Raw genomic sequence first — 25,726 nt, forward strand, 5'->3', positions numbered from 1 at the left:
AATGAAAGTAAAGAACAATAATCATTTCAGTAATACATTGGTTCTCAAACTCTGTCCTCAGGACCCCACACCGGTCACAATTTCAAGGGGACCAGCAGGAGCACTGTGTAACACCAACTGTCAATTTTTTTAAATCCACAGGTGACCTGGAAAACATGAACTGTGAGGGGTCTTGACGACAGAGTTTTAGAAACTGTGCAGTAATATACCAAATGACAAGATGCAGTGTAGAACTAGAAGTGTTATGCCAAAGTAAGAATAAGTTTGATTTGTATTTGTTATTCATGCATATGATTTCCCAAGCAAAGCCCCCATGTACACAACTTATTCCTTCCTTTCTAGATAGATACAGAATAGGACATCAAATCAGAACCAATTAAGGTTTAGGGTGTAATCTAATAATTTCCTTATACAATCATGTAGGGCCAGAAATTACCAGAGATGCCCTTCGAGATCGTCGGCTCATGGGTTGATCAAAAGGTGGACTGTTAATCTGTAGTTTCTCCAAATATCCATCAGGTATCCTAATGTCAGCCGGAAGTGAGAGACGTTTATTCAAGTCCTAACAGAAGACATAAGACGACAATGATAATTTATCTGGCTCAAATATGGAGGAATTACAAAAAAATAAAAATGTCAAATGAGTCTCCAGCACCAGGTATTTAAAAAAATACTTATTCAGAATAATCACCAAAGTATCCAAATTACTTCCTCAAAATATGTTACACATTCTTGCATTTAGTTCATCTGAAACATACAATAAGTATATTGCCATTAATATTTTCCAATTGTAAAGCGCAATGGAACATGCTGCGCTATAGAAGAAACTGTAAATAGATATTAGGATAATCCTGTAGCTGTAAAGAAAAAGACAAAAAAAACAGAAAACACAGCCTTGCACTCTCACCCAGCAGGAGACAAATGCGGATGTTCCATTAAAAGAGTATTGGGTAAACAATAATCCAAGTATAATCATATAATTCCCACTCACCAGACTTTGTTTATCTAAATACATTTGGATTCTTTTACACCATTATCTGACATATCAGTCCCCTTAGGACCTCTCAAGTCAGAATACATGTAGAAAAAGTAGTAACAATCAGGAACAGGAATATGTTTATCTAAATTAATTTGGATTCTTCTACACCATTATAAAAGCCTTGTGAGTGAATCATCGCAGCGGCCGCACTTTACGGTGGCCGGAATTTGCACAAAAGTGCTTGCTGGCCCATAGGTTCGAAAGCTAGCCGGCGAAGGGTGTGAAATCAGGTACTGCTGCATGAGTTAAGCCTCTCTCCCTTTGAAATTAATAGGATTGTCTCCTTAGTTAATTATGCATTTAGCCTATCAATATCCTCTCTATTTGTAAACTCTCCATCACTTGTTGTGGTTGTTTAGAAAGGAAACCAAGTCCTCTTCTAGATTGTCAACTTACGCCCCTTTCCCACTGCAGCTAAAAAAAAACGGTAAATTGCCGATTTTCAGCGCAATTTACCGTTTTAAGGCTACAGTGGGAAAGTGCCAGAGTTGAAATACCATTTAAAAGCTAAATGGTATTTCAACCCGTTTTTAAAGCAGAGTCCTACACGTTAAAATAACGTTTAAGAGGCAGTGTGAATGCCTCTTAAACGTTATTTAGCCTCCAGGCAGTCCCAGTGCCTGATGAGACCTAGTAGTTCTCACTTTGTGCATGTGTAATGAGTGCACGTGCATAATAAAGAGCCGCTCATTACATATGCGCAAAGTGAGAACCACTAGTTCTCATCAGACACTGGGACTGCCTGTACCCTGCATGGACCCCCGCTGCCTCCCCACTGCCCTGCATCCCCGTGCAGGTAAGTACAAGGGGAGGTGGGGGCACAGGGCAGGTATGGGGGGTTAGGCACTCTTTACACTGGGGGGGGGGGGGGTTAGGCACTCTACATTTTACACGGTTCACTGCAATGGGAATGGTACTTGAATGGTATTTAAAACAGTAATCTGCTGCAGTGGGAATGCTAATACCGTTTTAAATACCATTACCAGTACTTTAAACTGGTCTGCAGTGGGAAAGCAGCATTAATGATGTATTGCCCAAAAACAAACATACAGACTGAATATCCCATAACTCTTTAGAAACTTTCAGTTGAAAGCATAATATATAAAAACACATATCAAGAAAGACAAAGTTTGGTACACAGTTACAAATACATAAGTGAATAATATAGAATAAAAAATGAGTAATAGAAAATAAAACCAAAAGACAAAACCCATTTCTCCAGTGACAAACATAGTGGACTAGGACCAAATAGTATGAAACAAGACAAGAGTCCATTGTTGATTAAAATGGAGTGCCATGTGTCAAGTCTAAACAGAAACTCAATTTGAAAAATTCTGTAAAACCCCAAACACAATACGCAATATTTTAAAAAGATACCACTCACAAGGAAGGACCCTTCTGAACAATGTCTAGTATACACTCAATATAGTTATGGATGAGTGCTCCCGTGAGTCGTTATTGATGCACTTGGTCATCCTGCATGTACAGACAATAGAGTGCAACTGGGCCCCCACTACCCCCCAGGCAATTGTATGCACTTGCCATTGGCGGCACTGTGCTTGGTCCCCTCTGCCGCCAATATTGCCAGGTATACCCATCGTGTAGTTTGTACCAGGTTTAAGTATTAGTTAATCTGGGGAGAATGTACAAATGTCAAGTGGGAAAAAATGGTAAGCTAAGCCTTCTTTGTACATGGAGATTCTCGTCCAGTCAATGTAAACAAATGAAAAACTGTAGCATTAAGGCACTGGTGGAGACTTTACAGCTACCCACTGAGACAGTACAGTCTTTTTAACTGCAGCAACTATCTGTCAGTAATAAATGCAATCCTGTAGACAGTCTTCTAGTCCACAGGATAAAACTGGTTTCTTTAGAGTAGCTCAGTAAAAGCTCCATTATCAAGTAACAGTGAATTGAATTTTAAGAGTATATGACATGGAGGCCTACTACAAACTTATTTTTACACAAGCTTGTAAAATAAAAAAATAAAATAAAAAAAGTATAAAAATCAGAGAATGTTTTAATTGAGTTTTTCTTTTATGATTCATAATTTTAAGTCTTTTGTATTTATTACCTTTCTTTTTAGCTCCAAAATGCCTAGTTAAATGTATTTAATTTTGTTTTATTACAATAGTCACTATCTGCTATAGGAACTGATGAGCTTTTAGGCACATTTGTTTTTTATATACTGTATAATTTCAAATGAAACATTTTGTTCACACCTAAAATAGCATAGTGTACAATTTCGTTTTTCTTCTTGTGTACACGGGATGCGGTTGTATGGTCAATAGTAAAGGTCGACAGGCCAAAGGTTGACACACAAAAAAGTCAACATTAGGCCGATAAAGACAAAGGCTGACAAGAAAAAGGTAGACATGGAAAAGGTAGTCATGAGTTTTTCATGCGTTTCTTCAAAAGAAGGACTTGTTCATACTTTGCCATTCCAGTGGACATGGAGGGGGGATAGAATAGTGTACCCTTCGCATGGCGATCAAGTGAGCCATGCGAAGGGACACGATACACTTATGTCAACAGACCCCCCCCCCTTTCCATGTTGACATTTTACATTTGTTGACCTTCTGTCTATGTTGAACTGTTTGGTGTCGACCTTTGACCTTAAGTAAAGTCACATTTATAGATACTAAAGTCAGCACTGGAGATCAATTTTTACTTTAAGTCCCTTTTCTGTGCACTTTGTATTAGCGGTCTTACTTCATCTACCAAGAGGGAGGAGGAAGGCTGAAAAAGTAGCTTTTGAAGAAGTTGAAGAACCTCATATTTAGTTCTGGCAGCATTGGCTTTGATTTATCTAATTGCACTTGTAAGCATAAATGGAATCAAAAACTATACCTGCTATTATGCTCATTCCTTGTTACATCACAAGGGTGATTGAGAGAGATTTTCATATTTTTGGGGAGCCAATAATCTCAAGTTTAGTCGTTTGACTAAACTTAAAATAGGGGAGTAGAAGTATAGCATCTCTTGGCAATACAGGGTCTTGAAAACCGCATGAGGGTTCGATGAGCTCTGTTCAGGAGTACATCAACCATGAAGGGAACAAAAGGTATCACCCAGATTAAATCGCATCCATGGTACTGGAACATTACAGATCACCTTTTTCTCGGACGTCTGGTGCAGAGATCCTTCAGTTTCTCAGATGGTAACAAGTCATAGTTAAGATGGATATGGTCTTGCCGAGACATCTGCTGGAAATGTATCTCTACCTGCTTTATTACGAGAGCTTACAACCAAATTCATTGACTCTAGCTTGAAGGCCAGAACCCGCTTTGTGGACCATCATAAATGGCCTAATGAAAAGGTCTCATTTCAGCAAGGACAGCAGCAAAACCTATGTTATTTGGTTTCTCTATATATTTAACAATGCATTTTTAGTTAAACTTAACCAATATGGTCAATAGTTGTGGAGCCTCCTGTAGGTTACGCGTGCATCTTTGCAATAAATCCTGGAGGTCAAAAAAGGGTAAAACGTCATTAAAGGCCACCGATTCATATCTCAAGATTCCACACTCACACGCAAAATGAGTATACTTCTTGTGTAATACACACACGATCATTTTATTTCTGATTAATCATAAAAAACAAACAAAAAATGAAAACTACATTTATAAGCAGAATACATTTTAATGTGGAGTAAAAGCAAACCCAGTTCAATAATTGTGGACTGTGAGCAGAAAATAATGGAGACAAACAGCTTGTTAATGTTGCACTTGAAGTACTTAAAGCTTTCCAGTAGGCAGCAGCATCTTCACAAACACGGTGCACAATACCAATGATTCACCACAGATGTACAGTATCCGGTTCACAGATCTACAGTTATTAGGTCAACAGTGACAAAAGGCCGACATGCACAAGGTCAACACAAGCAAAAGGTCAACACAAGCAAAAGGTCAACATGCAAATGGCCAATATGAGTTTTTCATGCCCCTTTGTTCCCCCTGTGGCCGAGCCTTAGTGTGGGGAAAGATGGGTTTGTTCATCCAGTATATCAGATTTTGTGTTTTACATGTCACTTAAAAAGCATGTACATTTTTACTGGAAACAAGTCATCCCGAATGCGCAGGTTAAAAAATCCGGTACTTCTTCATCTTTGCGCCCACCGCTACACCAGTTATGTTAGCCGCTATATTCACCATTGTCCCCCACTACGAAAGGATTTTCGGCAAGGGAACCGTTACAAATCCTGTGTCCACGCCACCCTCCTGTGTCCACGCAACCAGCTATTACCTTTAGTAAAGTTGTGGCGAGCGAATGATGACGCTACGTTAATTACGTTGCGTAAGCGGTGGCCGCAAAGATGAGGAAGTACCAAAAATCCCATTGCTGGAGAAAAATTTGTGGTATCTATGACATACAGTATATAAGGGCTAATTCAAGTCTTCACCTGTTCTTGTTCCATACAGCAGGTAGATGTTACACAATACAGAGGTCAGGTAAATGCTGGATAATAAATTGAATGCCCAAGATAACAAAATATAATGCAACATAAGAGAAGCGTGGCAGCCATATTACACCTCCAACAATAGCTATATTACAGATACAAATACAAACACCTGGGGCGAAATGTAATAGGGTGCGATTTTTAGACTAAAAAAAAAATCGCACCAAATCGCACCTTTAAAAATCGCATTTTTTGCCGCGAATTCGCATATGTAATGAGATGCGAATTAGCGGCAAAAAATGCGATTTGCCGCGATTTTTAGTCATGAAAATGTGCGCATTTTCAGTCATGAAAATGTGCGCATTTTCATAAATGCGATTTTGTTCAAAAAAAACAAGGAAAAAAAAAAACGGCGTGGGGTCCCCCCTCCTAAGCATAACCAGCCCCGGGCTCATTGAGCCGGACCTGGTTCCAAAAATACGGGGGGACAAAAAGCATAGGGGTCCCCCGTATTTCTGAAACCAGCCCCGGACTCTTGGACCGGTCCTGGTTCCAAAAATACGGGGGACAAAAAATCTGGGGGTCCCCCGTATTTTGAAACCAGCACCGGGCTCCAACAGCCCGCGGTGTCATGCCACAGCCGGGGGACACTTTTTATACAAGGTCCCCCGGCCAAAACATGAGCACCGTGGCTGGTCAGCCTTGGACGGGGTACCTGGAGGAGTGGGGACCCCCCCAATAAAGGGGTCCCCCCCCCCAGGCTTCACCCGTCCAGGGCTGAAGCCCGGGGCTGTCACCGGCGTCCGTGGCCAGTGGACGCCGGCCTGATAGGGTTAAATCCATCATACATATCATTACATTGCTTTTTACTGGCGAACTACAAGTGCCAGCAGACCTCCCCCGCATGCTGGGACTTGGAGAACCACAAGTCCCAGCATGCGGGGCATTAATGGGCCCGCTGGGACTTGTAGTCCACCTGTAAAAAGAATGTTTATAAAAAACACACACACAGAGAAGTACAAGTTTATTACACACACACACCTCACTTTTACACCAGCGTTACTTACCATTCCTGGATCCAGCGCTGGTCTGGCTGCTTCTCAGCCGGCTCCCCCCGCACTGACAGGCAGCGGGGAGAAGCGGCTGTCTCCGTCGCTTCTAACAGCCTCTGTAGCGCTGTCCGAGTGCTACAGAGGCTGAGAGCGTGATTGGCTGAGCTACAGTATGCGTCTCCATGGAGACGCATAGCTCAGTCCTGATTGGCTGAGCTATGCGTCTCCATGGAGACGCATACTGTAGCTCAGCCAATCACGCTCTCAGCCTCTGTAGCACTCGGACAGCGCTACAGAGGCTGTTAGAAGCGACGGAGACAGCCGCTTCTCCCCGCTGCCTGTCAGTGCGGGGGGAGCCGGCTGAGAAGCAGCCAGACCAGCGCTGGATCCAGGAATGGTAAGTAACACTGGTGTAAAAGTGAGGTGTGTGTGTGTAATAAACTTGTACTTCTCTGTGTGTGTGTTTTTTATAAACATTCTTTTTACAGGTGGACTACAAGTCCCAGCGGGCCCATTAATGCCCCGCATGCTGGGACTTGTGGTTCTCCAAGTCCCAGCATGCGGGGGAGGTCTGCTGGCACTTGTAGTTCGCCAGTAAAAAGCAATGTAATGATATGTATGATGGATTTAACCCTATCAGGCCGGCGTCCACTGGCCACGGACGCCGGTGACAGCCCCGGGCTTCAGCCCTGGACGGGTGAAGCCTGGGGGGGGGGGGACCCCTTTATTGGGGGGGTCCCCACTCCTCCAGGTACCCCGTCCAAGGCTGACCAGCCACGGTGCTCATGTTTTGGCCGGGGGACCTTGTATAAAAAGTGTCCCCCGGCTGTGGCATGACACCGCGGGCTGTTGGAGCCCGGTGCTGGTTTCAAAATACGGGGGACCCCCAGATTTTTTGTCCCCCGTATTTTTGGAACCAGGACCGGTCCAAGAGTCCGGGGCTGGTTTCAGAAATACGGGGGACCCCTATGCTTTTTGTCCCCCCGTATTTTTGGAACCAGGTCCGGCTCAATGAGCCCGGGGCTGGTTATGCTTAGGAGGGGGGACCCCACGCCGTTTTTTTTTTATAAAAACACTTTTACACATTTTTATTAACAGAACCATGCACAGATCTCAATGATCTGTGCATGGTTCTGTCAAATTCGCCTGTCAGAACCTGGTCTATTTTTTTTGCGATTTTTGGTAACATTTACCAAAAATCGCACCCTATTACATTTGCGAGTTGTATACTTTATAATGGGAAAACATCTGGATGCGAATTGAAATGTGACTAAAAATCGCACTTCTAAAAGTGCGATTTCGCGGTAAAAAGTGCGATTTTTTACCGCGATTTTCAACCTATTAAATGTGCGATTTTCGGAAAATGTGCGATTTCGGCCGTTTTTGACCAAAAATCGCACATGTCTAAAAAATCACACCCTATTACATTTCGCCCCTGATGTAACAGAGGGGGCGCATTCTCTTATAACTCATAGAAGATTGCAGTTGTTCAGTTGTTGGACTAGGTGACTAATTGACATGTTGTCTTCAACATGAATGACAACAAATGTAATAAACATTTGAAAATTCCCCATAATTATGGCTTTGTGCTTCCAAAAGTATTGGTGTCCTAATTTATGTAGTCTAAATGGCATCCCTGGCATCTGCAAAGAAACTAAAGGTGCATACACAATGGGCGTTTTTGCCCAGCATGTATGCACAGCAATTCTTCTCACTCTAAATACTTTCCATAGCACAGGGGTTTCCAAAGTTTTTGAATCATGGCACCCCAAAGCTACAGAAATGTTTTCATGGCACCCTTAGGCTAAAGGTTATTGATTGAGAAAGTCAGAAACAAATATTAAAGTTAAATAAATTGTGTTTATATCTCATCCTTAGGATCAGTTATGTGGTAATGGACAGGATTCACTTCTGTTTGTCTACAATTGGACTATTATAATGGATATAAAAACTTGAATTGGTCCTGGACCACCAACCCAGGGCACCTCTGCAAGGCACCCCAGGGAGCCATGGCACACAGTTTGGGAACCACTGCCATAGCAGGATGCTATGAAAAGCCGTTCAGTCTGCTAGTAATACCAGCAGATGAACAACAGCCGCCAGCAATGGTGTGGGAGCACTCAACAGTGCTCACAGGCTCATTGCCGGACCATTCACACTGGGCGGCTCTTGAGCTGAAAGCAGCTCAAACTGTAAAACTCAGCTGCTTTCAGCTCAAAATCACACAGTGCCTTAACTGTAAAGCATCACCGATCAGGATTTCAGACACTCTAAAAAACACACACTCTAAAAAACACAAATCTAAAAAAACGAAGCCCATGACATTTCAGTGTGTTAGTGATATTTTTTTTCTACTGTAAGCAACTTTGGCAGAACAAAAACTAATGTAGTTGTCCATATTATTTCCTCGGTCACTGTTGGAGTCATTTATTGTAATGTGAGCAGTAGCCATACTTGCCATATAAATATAGGGGCCAATCCTATTCACGCCGAAGGGTGCGAAGTGCGCTTAAAAAGCTGAAAACGCTCCCAAAATAAGCCGATTCTGCACGCTTCGCCGAATTCACTTAAAAGTGCTCGCACCCCTATTGAGTGCACCTGGTGCTGCGATGTGACACACATGTTTGCCTTAAGCACATGACCAGTTGCAAACAACCAACCTTCCCTGGTCTTCCTTAAATTAGTTATATTGTATGCCCTGATGAAAGCCCAAAATCATGACTTCTGCTATGAAAGCTCATAAAAATACAATTTACAGTCACACAATAATACATTTAGGACTTCTGTCGGATGGACTGGGACACTGGAAACTTTTTATTTATAGTAGCCTTACTATGTATTTCTTCAGCTTGTGGCTGCACAATTACTTAAGCAACACTACATTATTATTTTAAATACACTCATAATGAATGATTAAGACTATTTTACATTAGCTGCGGGATCAATGTGGTTATGTAGGCCTTTTTTAGTGATTATACCAGATGTGAAACGCATAGATGCAAACACAGTAGCTGTAAATATATTCATATACAGTATTTTATTATGCTCCTCCTATGTTGGGTTGTCTGTATTTGTCTCTGTGGGTGTAACTGCGATGTTGGCATAACCAGTGGTACACACACCAAAAAATTGTACCATTATTGAAGCATGCATGGAGTGCAATTATTAGATATGTTTAGGCATGGCTTTATCCACTATGTCATATGATAGTTTAAGAGTTCTGTATACAGTACCTCCATTGAAATTCTCCTGTGTATTCGATTCCTGAGGCAAACGCCCGTTGGTGACTGAACCTCATCGGAGGAGGTCCCTGATGCTTGGTCACTTTCACCGTCTGATCCCATTTTGAGATTCTCATGCACAATATCTAAAAAAGAAATCCATACGATTATAGGATATGACAGTTTGCGCCTATTGATGAAACAATAGACAACATTCTATTTCCAACTCCCCACATCGTAGAGGCGTGCATTGCTCCCCCATACACATGTACACACATTATATTCTACTTTGTATCTTTGCTAGGATAGGTGTCTCTGGGATGTCCCGTGCCACTGCACTGTGAAAAGAAAGGTTACGCAGGTAAACTGATAGTCAGAATTTTTGAAGCTGGTGGTTCACTGCACAAAATCATTTGAAATATTGTCTACAATTACTATGTGTAAAATAAATATATATTCATTCTGTTTTTAAACTTGGGTCCCCTCCCCAAGAGGTGTCAGTACCGTATGCAAATATTCAAAAGTATCGAAAAATCACATTTCCAAAATATTTCTGGTCCCAAGCATTTCGGATATGGGAGACTATCTGTACTATTCTCTGTTGCTTTTGGAGCACTAAACTTAAGGAGTCTTGCTGTTAATGGACACAGGGCCTCATTCTGATCGGATCGTTCGCACAGGGGAGCAAAATTTTGCAACTGCGCATGCCCATAAACATTTATGGGCATGTGCAGCCTCTTTATGCAAATGACCACAGCGGATTATTTGGCATCCCGTTCGCACGGAGCAGTGTGTGCAGGGGGCGGCGGCCATGGGAATGCCTAGCTTGTCATGGGTGTTCCCATGAAAACACTAGGCGTCCCCATTTAAATTGCGGCGTGACACGGGTGGACGGGCAGCTGACATACCAGATATCAGCTGCTCACCCTGTTTCCAATCCAGGGCGCAGCAAACTTGAGTCATCAGAGAGACTTAGATTTGTGAGTGCTTAGGAAATCATTCAATTGTCAGCGACCATCAAATGATTTCTTCCCCAAACGCAAGACTGTGAATGGATGTTTATGCAAAACAGCCATTCGCATGCATGCAGGGACATTCACTGTGCGAGGGGCGGGCGGACGTTCGTGCGGGCGGCGCTAGGTTGACGTGCAAAGCTGTGACACCCACAGCTTTGCAAGTTAACCAGAATGAAGGCCACTATGTATTACATCTAATCTAGCAAGCCCTACATGTTAAACAGATCAGATGCCTAGTATTGGTTAACATGCAGGATATATTATTATGATGTAAAATTAGGCCAGAACCTTATTTATAGATCCACTTCCATCTTCTAACTGTCCCCCAGCAAATTTAACTTTTTTCCGCTATAGGTGGATATTAAACATTCTAAGCACCAAACCTGGCCCATGTTTCCTAGAGACTACCATCCACTAGTTCCACAAGCAGCAAGAGAAAGCTGGATTGCTCATTTGGCTGTATAAGTGATTCTTCTGTCAGTAATGGCAATCCAATTTTTTGCAATTACAGCATTGAAGCTTCTCATTTCATATAATGATTGCTGTTGTGTGTGCCACAGATTCTGCTTATGTTTGCAAAAGGCTTTTCATAAAGCTGCTAAATTAGTTTAAAGAGAAGAAGAGAAAAATGGAACACAAGCGCCTCTTGTTTTAGGAGAATAATGAAGTAATGAAATAGTTTGTGTGCTGTAACACAGGCCAGCATTCAGCTCATTATTTAATCACAGATACTGAGTGACAATGAAAGACGTTCCAGTTCTAGATTACCCACAGAGTATGGTGTTGTAGAGCAGGAAAAGAGATCTTAAAACACAATAACTTTACAGCAGATACCATATTTTATCACCATATAATGTCACAAATGCAGACGTTCTTACAGTCGCACTAGGACCAGCTCAAAAACATTTTAAACTGTCTTTTTATATTAAAGGTGGTTATCTGAAGGACAAGTCAGAGCAGATTTCCCTAGAGATCCTCTGATAGCACCCCAGGAGGGTTCACATATGATTTATTGCATGCAACTCCCATGGAGCTGGGAAGAGGGGTGCCCAGAGAATTAAAAAAATATAAAAACCCATACAAAAGGAATGGACGGCAGCTGATTGGCTGGGAGCTGCCGATTCTTTTGTATTCGAGTTTTCACATATCCTGCCAGTGCAGGGGATGCAGAGTAGCAAGAGTGCCCCTCCTGACTGGTGCGCTTCCTCGCTCTGCAGATAGGTGTGCGCCAGCGGTACGACACCACTGGTACACACCTACATGGGCCATATTGAACGCAGGTACTAAAAACAACCCGAATGTGCCGATGACTGCTGTACATCGATTTATCTTTTGTGCAGCCCATCCGACCTCTGACTTATGTCATATACATGATTTGGGCAGATTTCTACTGGAATCGGGTGAAAATCGGGTCCATATTGCACAGTGTATGATGCCTTTACATTTGTGGTTTAGGATTGGTAGTTAATTAGCATGAGACTAAAGCCAAGTATACACCTTTACAATTTTCAGCTAACCTTACTGAGGTACGCGGTCGTTGGGTCGACAGTCATTAGGTCAACACATGAAAAATATCAACATGCACTAGAACGACAGGGTCAAAAGGTCGACACAAGCAAAATGTCAACATGAAAAAGGCCGACGTGAGTTTCGAACTTTTTTTTTTTTATTTTTTTTTAAGTATTTGTTCATACTTCTCCGTCCCAGTGGAGGTGCAGGAGGAATAGAATAGTGTGCAAACGCAGCGAGGCATTGTTTAAAGCATGGCGCGCACAGCGAGCCATGAGAGAGGACACCGTAATCTTCTACTGTGTCCATTTTGATCAACATATGCACCGAAAAAATGTCATGTTGTCCTTTATCACGTTGACCTTTTGGTGAGCAGGAGGCATGGCGAGGGGTAGAAAAAGTGGAGATTGCACAGCGAATGAAAAATGGAGAATGCTGTGCCCTGCTCGACAGAGGGCAGTATTCAATGAGGCTGATTCGCCATGTTCTACGGCGAATGTGTGCTATTTTCATGCTTGAAGGTGAATCTTTTTACTAAAAAAGTGAATCACCCTATTCAACGTACAATATTTGCCGACAGCGAACAGTGAATGACGGATAATTCACAGTCTGATAGTCTCCGCAATTCGCTGTGGTTTTAAAATGTGGTTCGCCATTAGTGTATTCAATGATCAGATGGCGAATTGCTTTTTGCCGTGTGTCACTGTATAGCAATCACCATCTTTTTATGGTGAACTGGAATGTGAACTTTTAAAATAAAGGTTTTTTTTTAATTATTTGGTGTCAAAAAATGTGAAGGGGCATGCTATTTTTATTCATGTGCTTACAGCACATGAATATATATTTAATTTTAAAATGATTATTATTTTTTTACACAACAGCCAGCAGGGGGCCGAGAGCCGTGCATTAGATATTCATAAATTCACTGCTCCCGATCATTACATATGCACAATCAGGAGCAGTGCAAGAATCTCCATCAGGGGCAGCGAGCCCCTGCGGCATTGAATACGGTGACAGGGAGGGCTGGCAGCGAATGCTCCAGCCCTCCGTGAACACGGCGACTGTGCAGCGAATCCTAAACCGGATTCACTGCACATGCCGAATATTCACATTGAATACTGCCCAGAGCATTGAATACACCTGATACAGTCACCAGAGGCCTGGGAATCATTACTAAACAACCACAACAAAACATAACATAGTAAATGTAATGTTTTTCATTTTGCCATCCAATCTATAGTGGCAGATTAGGTTACTCTGAGGAGAACAGTAGCTTGTTGCTTGTGTTTCTTTCTGTTGTCTTGTAGCAGGAGGTAGTTGCATTTTCCTGTAAATACACCCTTAAGCTTATGTGTGGTCAGCATTCCCCATCACAGCTTAACAGTCCACATTCCATGAGTAGCAGAGCCCAAGGAAATGTAGCAGTGCATTTAGAGAAGCCATGGGAGGGGGTGGTAACCCAATTAGCCCTGAAGAAACACACAGACTCCTGAAAACAGACAGCTTCAGTCAAACCTGTGTTTATCAGATTCTGCTTTTGGGGAATTGGTTTCACAGGGAAAACAAAACCCCCTATTCACCCTGGCATATGCACACTTATCAGCGCTAATTGGATAGCCCCCAGCCGGACAAATACTTGCGGTAATTTACTGTTGGCAATTGAACACCCATATCCAGCAAATTAAAGACAACAGATATTCCTGAAACGACCCAGTCGATATTATCCCACTGCCAGATGAAGTGTTTACACTCGTACAATTGAGCTAAATTCACAGGATCCTGAAGGATTGGACTGAGAAATTGTCCCAAATGGAATAAGTTTGACATCCCCTCCGACCCAATAATGTGCACATTATATTTATCAGATTGGACCCATCAACAGCACATTGCAGGTGATTTTAGCACCCATGTAGTGTTGGGTCTAATTCCATAGGTGTGCCCCCACGGCGAAGCGGACAGGGCTAAATAGCGGAGCGGCGCTGCGCATCTCGGGGAGGGGGAGCAGTTGTAGGTTCTGGGTAGCAGTGGGTGCGGGTGAGCATGCAGCAGGGCGAGCAGTGTTGGAAAAAAGATGAGCGGCAGGTGCCAGCCTTTGATTGGAGAACTTAAAAAAAATAAAAATAAAAAATAATTATATTATAATAAATATATATATATATATATATATATATATATATATATATATATATATATATATATATATATATATATATATATATATATATATACACACACACACACACATATATATATATATATATATATATACACATACATACATACATACATACATTACATACATACACACACTGCCTACATCCATGGGACACTGCCCTGGATGGTGGAAGGTCAACACACGCACATACATAAATAAAAAATGAAAATAAACATATATTTTAGAAGTCCATGGAGGACAGACGCCCCAAGAGTGACTCTAGAAAATGCAGCACTAGGGGCCCTCTTTAGGGCTGTGGCCAGCCACCACATTTGGCTACAGAGTGCATGGGCCCTGTACAGGTGTCCACTTTGTCCCCCGTCATCAGGCCTGTGGCACAATCAGGGCTGTGGAGTCGGTAGATAAATGTCCTGACTGCGACCCCGACTTCTCGTACCTCTGACCCAGACTCCTCTGTATTAATATGCGAATGTATTTGATTCATTCCTTGCACCACACTTAAAAACCTAGGATAGACAGTTTCTTCCAGAAACATGTACACATGTCTACCCTCATACAGACAAGCAGGCATGCAGGTTTTAAAATAAATATAACAGTTGAATCCAAGAAGCTGTTCCATCAAGTCCTTCTAAGCTCTATAGAGAAGAATCTTCACTCAATAGGAAAGGTTCAGAAGTGTGGAGCATGAGTTCCGCATGCTTTGTGACGACAACAAAAATCAACAAGCCACAATCTCCGCTGGTTTGCTTGCTCGTCACCGTTGAATTCATGGACACAAGGAACGATTTCTTTACCGAATCGTTACTGGCGACGAAAAATGGTGCCTGTACATCAATCTGAACCAGCGTAAGGAATGTCTTAGCCAAGGTAAACAAACGACCTCGCGCATGAAACACTATCTTCATCCGCGTAAAAAGATGTTGTGCGTATGGTGGGAGAGCTTGGTTGAATTAATTTTTCGAGTCTACACCAGGTGATTTCTACCAACGAGGTATTGAAAACCTTATTGAACGTTGGAAATAAGTTGTAAACTACAAGGGAGAATAAATAATAATAAGTATTGGTGCTCCGAATTGTGCGTTGCGAGCCATATAGTGAAGCACATGAAAAGCATGCTTTTTCACGGTCACTTAACGTGTTCGTTTTGCGGTTATGTGAGGCACTGTATGCATTGGTCTTTATTCTTACAGTAGAGAAGTCATTAATTATAATTTTCGGAGTCGGTGCATTGTTTGCCGACTCCGACCCTGACTCCAGGTACGCAAAATTTCCTCCGACTCTTCGACTCCGACCCCACAGCCCTGGGCGCAATGATCTATATTTAAACGGAAAAACCGCTAATCTAAAAGTCGCTAATTTAAGCAACATTTCTTAAACTGAAAAATAAAGACTGGTCTAAAATCATACATCTTTCCATTTTCATGTGCGTTTGTTATGACCTTGTATCATATTGCAGTGAGCATTTGTAATAATTTTTTTTCCCCATGTCACTACACGAGATGTAGGTCAACTACACTAAAACGTTTCAAATCAATGGGAGTGCATTCTAAAAGCCATGTGATGTAGATAATGTATTTTCACATATGCTGACTTGAAGATTGCGTTCTGCTACACCAAAAGATTTGTTGAAATAAACTTTGTTTATACTAATGCAGCCCACACACGCACGATTCCAGCGTGCGTTGTGGGCTTAACTAGCACACACAGCATCGTATGCCTTGTGCATACGATGTGCATGCGATGCGATGCTGTGCTAGAAAAAGCTAGTACAAAAAGTATGTGCAGCACATACTTTTTGTACTGTACGATGAGGTGCCGCGGGAGCGCGCACCCCATCGTACAGCATCGCACCGCCGGCATCGGCGCGTGTGTGGGCTGCATTAGGCTTACCATATTATCCCTTTAAACTGGGATGCTAATGTATTACACAGGTTCTGAGACTGGCTGACCTCGAGGCCGCATTTCATTTAGTTTTAATTATTCACAGAATCTGTGTAATGCCGCCCATACACTGTGTAATTAACAGGTGTGATGCGCGTTCCAGCCCCCATCCCATTGCACAGTTTATGCTGCTGTACGTTTTGAACTAGATTTCATCGCTTGTAGTTCAAAACACTCTGCTTTAACACATCGCATGTGTTTTGAACTGGATGCAATGCAATCTAGTTTAAGATGCACAGTGCACCATGTATGACCATCCCAGTTTAAATGGGTATTAGGGTAAGCATATTTACACACTAGTTCACATGCACTTTAACAAGTGGTAAACACATAATGCAGTGTGTATACTGCAATAGCAAAATATGGTAGCCCAATATCAGTTTTCACACGCTGTTGCTGTCGCTGTTGTGCCCATTGTCACTCACAAAAAATGCTGCAAAAGCAAATCTAAATTTTCTACCCAAAAGTCACCTAATTTAGCAAACACTAAACAATGTTGTGGGGAAGCCGCTGGCATTTCAGGGCTATAACGAACAGATACCAGTATAACGAGGTCAGAGGCTTCTGCAGGCAAAGATGATTGCTCACACCACATTATCCAATAAACACTCCAAACATTCATGGGTTTACATAGAAACATTTGCTGCTGTGCATCAGATGATGCCAACCAGCTGAGCACCAGTCCTTCACATAAACATTGTCAATTCAGGAGATGTTATTTTCAAAGTAGATATCTGGTAAATCTCAAATGGATGGAAACATCTGAAATAGATTTCGGTTCTCAGAAGCAGCAAAAAAAAAAAAAAAAAAAAACACAAGGTAAGTTCATTATTATCATACTTGGAAAATCCCCAGAACCAGATAGCCCAGTGGTTCCCAAACTGGGGCGCCTGGTGACACATGCAGGGGTACCTTTGATTGGTGGTCTAGGACAAATTCATGAAAGTTATGGGCAATGCAATAGGCAAAACCAGAGTTGGTGGCCACCAATCATTAAATATTTGGGCAAACAAAAGCAAATCAGGTTCCTCTCTACATAACTGTATGACATAAAACACAATTCACTTAAATTTAATATTTTTTTATGAATTCATTAACAAGAAACTTTACTTATGGGTCCCATGAAAAACATTCTGATATTCTAGGCACGCTATTGTTCAAAACAGTTTGGGAACCACGGAAAAAGCCAATGAACCTGAAAAAGAATTTGTGGGTACTTTGCATTTGGGAGTCTCTTCAACTGATGACCATAAATACAGTTTTCCGGCTTGCTCAAGCTTGGTATACGCTAGGCAATATATTGGGCATTCAAGGGAACACTTCTAGTGGCCAATCGGTAAGGGCTACCACAATCTGTTGTAGCAATGGCGGACAAGTTGTGACTAAGTGTACTCAGCCTCGGTTTTCATGCCTCCTTTCTGTATTACCCTCATTACGATATGCCAAGGAAAGCTGTACAAACGACCTTGATACATTTCTTAAAGTTCTTCTGAAGAGGGCATGCAAAAGTCTTTCATAAGTGTATTACATTTTTACATTTTATTTATCCTAAATCTATCCTGTTGCTAGGAAGTCCTACAATTCTGCTGTCACCATGCAGGCTACAAATATGGATCATTCCGCCCCTGCTCATTTTATCATATGAAAACAACCAAAACAGTAAATTTGTAGAGGCATGAATAAAATATATATCCAACAATAGAGTCTTCAGCACCCTCTGTTTGTAATGTCCATACAATATATAATAATATTAAAAGAAGAATAAACATTTCAGGTAATTCTTTTGAAGAAAGTTTTTTTTATTTCTCAAAACCGTGACCAGTACCAAACGCGTTTCACCTCGGTAAGAGGCTTCATCAGGGGTTTATGATCTCCTAAGATTTTTTAGGGGCAAATTTGGCAGTATGTTCAATAGTGCATGCTTCACAGATTACTCCCCAAATAAATCAGAATAATTCCTTTTCTATGGGGATATGTGTTTTCCTGAGGATCCAGCCAGCAATCCTTGCTGGCTGGATCCTCAGGAGAACACATATCCCCATAGAAAAGGAATTATTTTAATTATTTGGGGAGTAGTGATTTGGGGAGTAGTGCACCCGCGGCCACATAAATGGACTTGAGATTGGATTCAAGTTCATGGCCTGAGTGATCCTTCAGCCAAGAAGTACCAGGTTCCGGCAGTTTTGTTTTCTTAGACAAACGTAATATGGAAGCATTGACAGATGGCGGCGTTTCCAAATTTGGTGGTCATGGATGGGCCAAATGGATAGTGTGAACCAAACTGCCGAGGAACCTGGAATGATTTATCTGCCTGTTTCCATGCAGACACAAACTGCTGCACTAGTAAATGCACAGCGCAGCTCTGGACTCAGACCAAACCGCAGCCTGTGCTCAGCCTGTGAACGAGAGTAGGACTAAAGATACTGCAGAGAACTGGGTCAATCCTGCTATAGCCTGAATAGCCCGTGCCAAGGCAGAGGTGAAGCTCCGCCTCCTCCTCCTCAGCCTGCAGAGCCTGATGCCTTCCCCTCTAGTTATTATGAAGGCTCACTAAACCGCCAAGCAGAGACAGGTCATACTGTGCTGCATGAGTGTTCAGTGGTATCTCCAGCTACTAATGACAGTCGGATGACCCCCCCATAAAAAAAAAAAAAACGTAGTTAGTGGGGAGCGCTTCCCCCCAAAAAACCCCACCACTGAAGGGGTTAATGCTGCATGCGCCTTCAGAGTGCAAAAGTTAATATACATTTATACCATACATATTTTATTTATATAATAAAACATACTATAATTTATACTGAATGATGTAAATGGGTAGCACTTTACTGTGGAATTAAAGTATTAAGTCTCCTTCCAACCTGCAGTGTAATGGGGCCTACACACTTAGTGATTACTGGGGATTTTCCAAGCAACCTCACTAGATTGCTTAGTAAATGCCCCTACATTGCTCCGTGTGTAGGGGGAATAGCTATAGCTATGCGTGGCCCATGCAATGCTATCACCCCGGTGGTTAATATCCGGCAGGCTTAATAAATCATAACGTGAGAACATTGGCCAAGATAGATCGTTGAGCAGCACATTGCTGCGCTCTGAGCATTCAGCGCGATCTAGCATTGCTCAGAACACTCATCTCTCCGTGTGTAGGCCATTTAAGTATTACTATCACATCACTCTTGTAAGCATGTCATCAAAGGCATCTAAAAACAAATATGATTTACAGTAGCTGGTTCAGTCATATGCAATGTTTTTTTTAAAGGAAAAATTGGAGCACATTTGCACAGTATGTAACAATACATCATTTAAAGCAGAAAAGTATCAAGCTGCTTCTGAAGAAATGTGACACTTTGCTGAAATGGTGTCATGTTTGATAAAAGTCACAATCCAAAAATAAGCTCATGCAATAGCCTCAAGACATTTAGACATTCGTAACAAATCATATCCAAAGAACTATACATTTGATAAGATGAAGTCAAATTAATAAAGAAAGCTCCATATACATTGCTTAGAGAAAGAAAATAGGTCAGTAGAATGTGCTGGGACACTTTACACATGCTCACTAAGATTATTGGTGTCCCTGCCCAGACAAACTTCATCTCCAAAGTGCCAAGAGACACTGTGGCACTGCAGGAATGGTATGCAATTCAGTTTTTAACAAAAAAAACTGTATGGAGTTAGAAAAATGGGTACTTGTTTCCTAGAACGGCGCCCACGATATTGATCTTAGGCATCGCAAGGAAAAAAATCGAGTCGGTCGCATCGCATGCCGCCAAAAAATCGCATGCGATGCCACCGACGAGATTACCGCGATTTTACATAGGTAACAATGTTAAATGGCCCACAGACCCCAAATAGCCACCCTGAAGTGTGAAATGGCCCCCCAATTGTTAACGCCACCCCACGATCAACGTCAACCCGAAGCGTGGCGAGTGTGAGCCCGCGAGGGGCGGCGGTACGCGTCCTCCGACCTTTTCATACCCCTGTGTACTGGAGTTATAATTATTTAACACACAAACCCGTCTCAACAAGGCAAGAGTCCATTTTTCGGGACTTGTTTCCTAGAACGGCGCCCATCGCGGGCATCGCATGTACATCGCATGCAGGGTAAAATATAAATCGCGTCGGTCGCATCGCATGCGGCCAAAAAATAGCATGCGATGCGACCGACACGATTACTGGATTTAACATTTACAATGTTAAATGGCCCAATTGACCCGATTTCACATAGGGAACAATGTTAAATGGGCCACAGACCCCAAATAGCCACCCTGAAGTGTGAAATGGCCCCCCCAATTGTTAACGCCACCCCACAATCAACGTCAACCCAAAGCGTGGCGAGCGCGGGGGGGCGGCGGTACGCATCCTCCGACCTTTTCATACCCCCACTATCCACGTCGGCATGGAGTTCAGAATAGAAGGTGTGGCGAGCGCAGCGAGCCACGGAGCCCGAAGTGTGGCGAGCCCCGCGAGGGGATGCGGATACCTTCACAGCTATACAAGTCCCCTCGCGGGCTTCACAGGTATCCGCATCCCCTCGCCACGATTCGGGCTCGGTGGTATTCTCAACTCCACGCCGACGTGGATAGTGGGGGTATGAAAAGGTCGGAGGGTACAGCCGCCCCCCGCGCTCGCCACGCTTCGGGTTGACGTTGATCGTGGGGTGGCGTTAACAATTGGTGGGGCCATTTCAAACTTCAGGGTGGCTATTTGGGGGTCTGTGGCCCATTTAACATTGTTCCCTATGTGAAAATCGGGTCAATTGGGCCATTTAACATTGTTCCCTATGTAAAATGGCATGCGATGTACATGCGATGGGCGCCGTTCTAGGAAACAAGTACCGAAAAATGGACTCTTGCCTTGTTGAGACGGGTTTGTGTTAAATAATTATAACTCTAGTACACAGGTTTTCAAACCCGTTCTTCAACACAGCTATATTTTTCCAAGCACGATTTTGATGGCTCGTGCAATGCATTGTGTGTGTGTTTGTGCTCATCGCAAGGTGTTTTGGTATGTTAACGATCAGATGTGTGGCCCAACGGGTTGTGAGATGGATCCTATGATCTTATCTGCTGCATGTAAAGATCTAAAGTTGCTACTAATGATCACTATGCTGGAATTACAGATCTTACGATAGAAAACACACAAGATCTTTCGTGTGCCTGGGAAGCTGACGGGGAGTCCAAGGGAAATAGTGTCTGAATTCTTAAAGATTCCCAATTGTTTTGGATACACTATGCAATCAGCATGACTACCAAAATTAATTACTTAATCAACATATCACGTTGGACCTGCTACAGTGTCAACATTGTTAGAAGTAGCAGATGTATCAGGTATATCTGCATGTGTGAAAGGGGTACTCACCAGCCAACCACTTATGTGGTTGCAGGAACTGCTGACATGCAGGGACGTAGGATGGGTGGCTCCAATGGACCACAAGCTCCAGGAGCCCAAATTTGTAAAGGTGCAACCTGCTCAGTAGAGGATGCTGCTTTATTTCTACTGTTCCTGCCCTCTTTTCTGAGGTTGCCGCTGTGGCATCATGACTCTTTCTCCCAGTTCCAAACCCCGAGGAAACATCAGTGGCCACAGAGACTGGAAAGGGGGCGGCGCTACACAGAGTGGAGGACTGATGAGGAGAAGATGCCAGCCAGCATTAGTTAAATAACGTGTGTGTGAGAGAGTACTACTGTCAGCAGCTGTAGGAGTGCTGCGGATGTTACCTATAATTTGCACTATGACTGTCAACTTTGGGCACTATGTATAAGCAGCGCTACTACTGTGAGACACTATGGCCATTATATGTAAGCAGCGCTACTACCATCAGCAACTGTGGGCATTATGTATAAGAAGAGTTCTACTGTTAGCAACTATGGGTATTATGTATAAGTTGGGCTATTACTGTGGTTAACAGTGGGCATTATCTATAAGCAGCAATACTATTGTGGGCAACTATGGGCATGAAGTGTAAGTGGCTCCATTACTGTGGGCATTGTGTGTAATTGACATTACTACTGTCACTATTATGTATAAGGGGTGCTACTATGGTGAGCATTATGTATATAATCAGCAGATCCACTGCTGACTACTGCCGAAGCGGGCATAATGTGTAAGGCACTACTGGGGCATTATTAGCGAGAGGCACTAGTGTGGGCATGAGGGAGAGGCAATTTTGGGGGCATTAAGAGGGAGAGGCACTACTTATAGAATTTTGTGTGCGAATGGCAATGGGGGCATAAAATGGCACTATTGAAGCATTATGAGGAAGTGACACTAAAATAACTTGGGGGAGGGTGCCGTGACATGAGCTTGCTCTGGGTGCCATGGTTCCATGCTACACATCTGTTGACAAGACATAACAACTGAGCTAGCCAGACATATCAAACAGACAATTGGTAAGTGTTTCCAACCTCCGAAATCAACCAGCCTAACCGTGGATCTGGTCAGTAGGTTGATAGGCCATTCAAGTGTGCACCAAGCCTAAGTTAGTAAAAGGTTCCCAAACATGCCACACATCTTAAAATTCGAAGTTATCAATTACGACTATGGGTCTAGCACAAAAAAGGACTGCATAACTTATAACTGTAAACAAACGTGTTACAATGTATGTGGCTAGATTGTAATCAGTATCTCTTCCTGTGTGTGCTCAGACCTATGTACAGTTATATACATGAATAGGTTAAATAAATAATTCAAACAAATGACAATCTTTGTTTTAAATTGAAGAGAAGTACAACAATTTTCATAATGCTACATATTATTCCATGCTGAAGCAGGACACAGTGTGAAATGTTTATATGTGCCATAATCTGTTAAAACAATATGAAAGATTACCTAGTCTGCTTCCATTCCTAGGCATTGCCATGAATGAGCCGAGGCTTCCACCTATAACACTGTGCGGTCTTCTCAGTGGTGGCTTCTTAAAGGATCCTGTGTATTGATGGAGGAAGGAGTGCATACTATGAGACGTTGGAGGCCTGCCATTCTTCACAATTGGTTCTAGTAATCCCAAAGTCCAACACAAATCCATCCAATCAGAAAAGGAAAGATTGCAGAATAGGAGAAGGACCCAAGGAGAAAAAAAGGAAAGAAAAAGAATTGATTACTATACAGAACACACCACCTTAAAATCAAGACACAAAGGGCAGTATTCAATGCGAGGGCAAGCGGACGGTGATGGGGGTTGTACGGCGAGGATTGCTTTTTTTAGTGAGGAAAATCCATCTTCGCCGTTCAGCCCCCTCGTCCTATTTTACGTTATGGGGAAATCCGCCGTCAGAGGGCGGCAAGGATTCCACAGAATGTCGAGGCTTGCTGCAAATGCGGGGAGCCAGCTGCATACAGTGGCGAGGCCGCACAATCGTCGTTTCCACCTTGCCTCAGGGACCAGGCGAGGTACAAACAGTGACAGCGAGCTATTGGCGCTGCGAGCTGTATAGCTTGCAGTCAGGGGCTCGCGCCCCCCCCCCCTCCCCGCACTGAACACCGCCCATTAAGATTAAAGTTAACCACCAACCAATTCATAATGAATTTTCAAATCATAGACTATTAATGTTGTATTCTGTTTTCAGCCCATTATCTAAATAAAAAATATAGGTGTCCAAAAAGCATGGTTGAAAAAATATTGGGTTAATAAAAAAACAATTATTTGGAAATTGGGTACAAATAGAAATAGAAAATATGGTGATTAACAGGGCGCCCACTAAGCTATTTGCTTAGTGGGCTATTCTGCGTAGTGAAATCGCATCGCATACAGTTTTTCTGTGCGATGCGATTTTTCATTGTATAAGAGTGGCGAGCAGACACGGTTTACGCGTCCTCCCGACCTTTTCATACCCCCACTATCCACGTCGGCGTGCAGTTGATTTTATAAAGTGTGGCGAACGCATGATACAATGAAAAATCGCATTGCACAGAAAAATTGTATGCGATGCGATTTTCATACAGTGCCGTACGTATGTAAATTGGGCACCCTGCAAATACACAATCTTCATTATCAGTTGGCCATACACCAGTAAGACACAATTTAATAAATCTGTTTTAAATTGAAAAAAATAAAAAAAATCTAAAAAAAAGGTGACCATACACGTTAACATTATTGTATACAATATTGCATCTCATCGCATCTCGGTTTTGTGAGAAGATGAGTTGATTCTATATAGCGTGGCGCTCGCCACGCTATATAGAATCAACTCCACGCTGTAGTGGATAGTGGGGTAATAAAATGGATAGTAAATCTTATACTATATCTTATGCGATATCTTATGCGATATCTTATGTCAAATCGCATACTAAATCGTATCCTATCTAGTGGCGCCGTGAAACTACACAAGTACCAAAAAAAAAAATCCAAGTTTCATAATAAAACAGGATCAATTTATAGGAAAAACCTCAAAACAGATGTTTTCGGGGTTTCTCTACAAAATCAAATAATTTCTTTGATGTAAACAAGAGAGACCGCAGTGGATCTCTCAGATGTAGGTTTCTCTGGGGATTGCACTTGATATGATTTATTAAGCTCTGAAATGCAATGCTTGGCATAGCTACAGTATTAGTAGCTGGATCCCTCTCTGGTATTCACATTGTAACATGCTCAGGCCATGAATGCGGAATGGGATCATTCGTCAGACTGCATTTAGGTCTACAGTCATTAGGTCTACCCCACTTGGTCGACTGGCAGGAAGGTCGACCAGACTTAAGGTCGACATGGGCCAAGGTCGACATGACTTAAGGTCGAATTTGCATAAAGGTCGACATGAGGAAGGTCGACTGGTCATAAGGTCGACATGGGTTTTTCACTGTTTTTTGATCCGAATGTCGACACAGTCGACATGGACACAGTTGGCAATGAGAATCGGACCCTCGCTTCGCTCGCGATGCTTCGGGCACGGTGCCTCGCTGCGCTCGGCACACTATTTTATTCTCCCATGACGCCCTAGTGGATGGTAGGGCATGAAATACCGCCTGTCGGCACATGGCGGCTTAAAAAACAGTGAAAAACCCATGTCGACCTTATGACCAGTCGACCTTCCTCATGTCGACCTTTATGCAAATTCGACCTTAAGTCATGTCGACATTGGCCCATGTCGACCTTAAGTCAGGTCGACCTTCCTGCCAGTCGACCTAGTGGGGTAGACCTAATGACTGTAGACCTAAGTTCATTCTAATAGATGACCGCATCCCGTCTCGGTATAGAGCACTAGGGCTAGCAGTGCAGGGACAGGGTGCAGGGATGTCTCTGTACAGGGCACCGGGGCTAGCAGTGCACAGTGCTGGGATGTCTCTGTATACAGAACCAGGGCTAGCAGTGCAGGGTGCAGGGATGTCTCTGTAGGGCTAGCAGTGCATGGTACAGGGATGGGCCAATGTCGACATGACT

The 25,726-nt window shown here is 42.8% G+C and overlaps 1 protein-coding gene across 1 annotated transcript in view; it reads right to left on the reverse strand.

Moving 5' to 3' along the window:
- The window catches only part of CDK17 (cyclin dependent kinase 17), a 144,665-nt gene that overhangs the window by 30,220 nt on the left and 88,719 nt on the right, over window positions 1-25,726 (reverse strand). The window contains exons 3-5 of the mRNA XM_083182293.1: window positions 23,182-23,346; window positions 9,724-9,857; window positions 437-562 (exon numbers count right to left, since the gene is read on the reverse strand). Coding sequence (XP_083038419.1) covers window positions 437-562; window positions 9,724-9,857; window positions 23,182-23,346 — 425 coding nt within the window. The remainder of the gene's footprint in view (window positions 1-436; window positions 563-9,723; window positions 9,858-23,181; window positions 23,347-25,726) is intronic.

The sequence above is a fragment of the Crinia signifera genome, chromosome 4, assembly GCF_055691185.1.
Source record: "Crinia signifera chromosome 4, ASM5569118v1, whole genome shotgun sequence".
In the NCBI taxonomy this organism is placed as follows: Eukaryota; Metazoa; Chordata; class Amphibia; order Anura; family Myobatrachidae; genus Crinia; species Crinia signifera.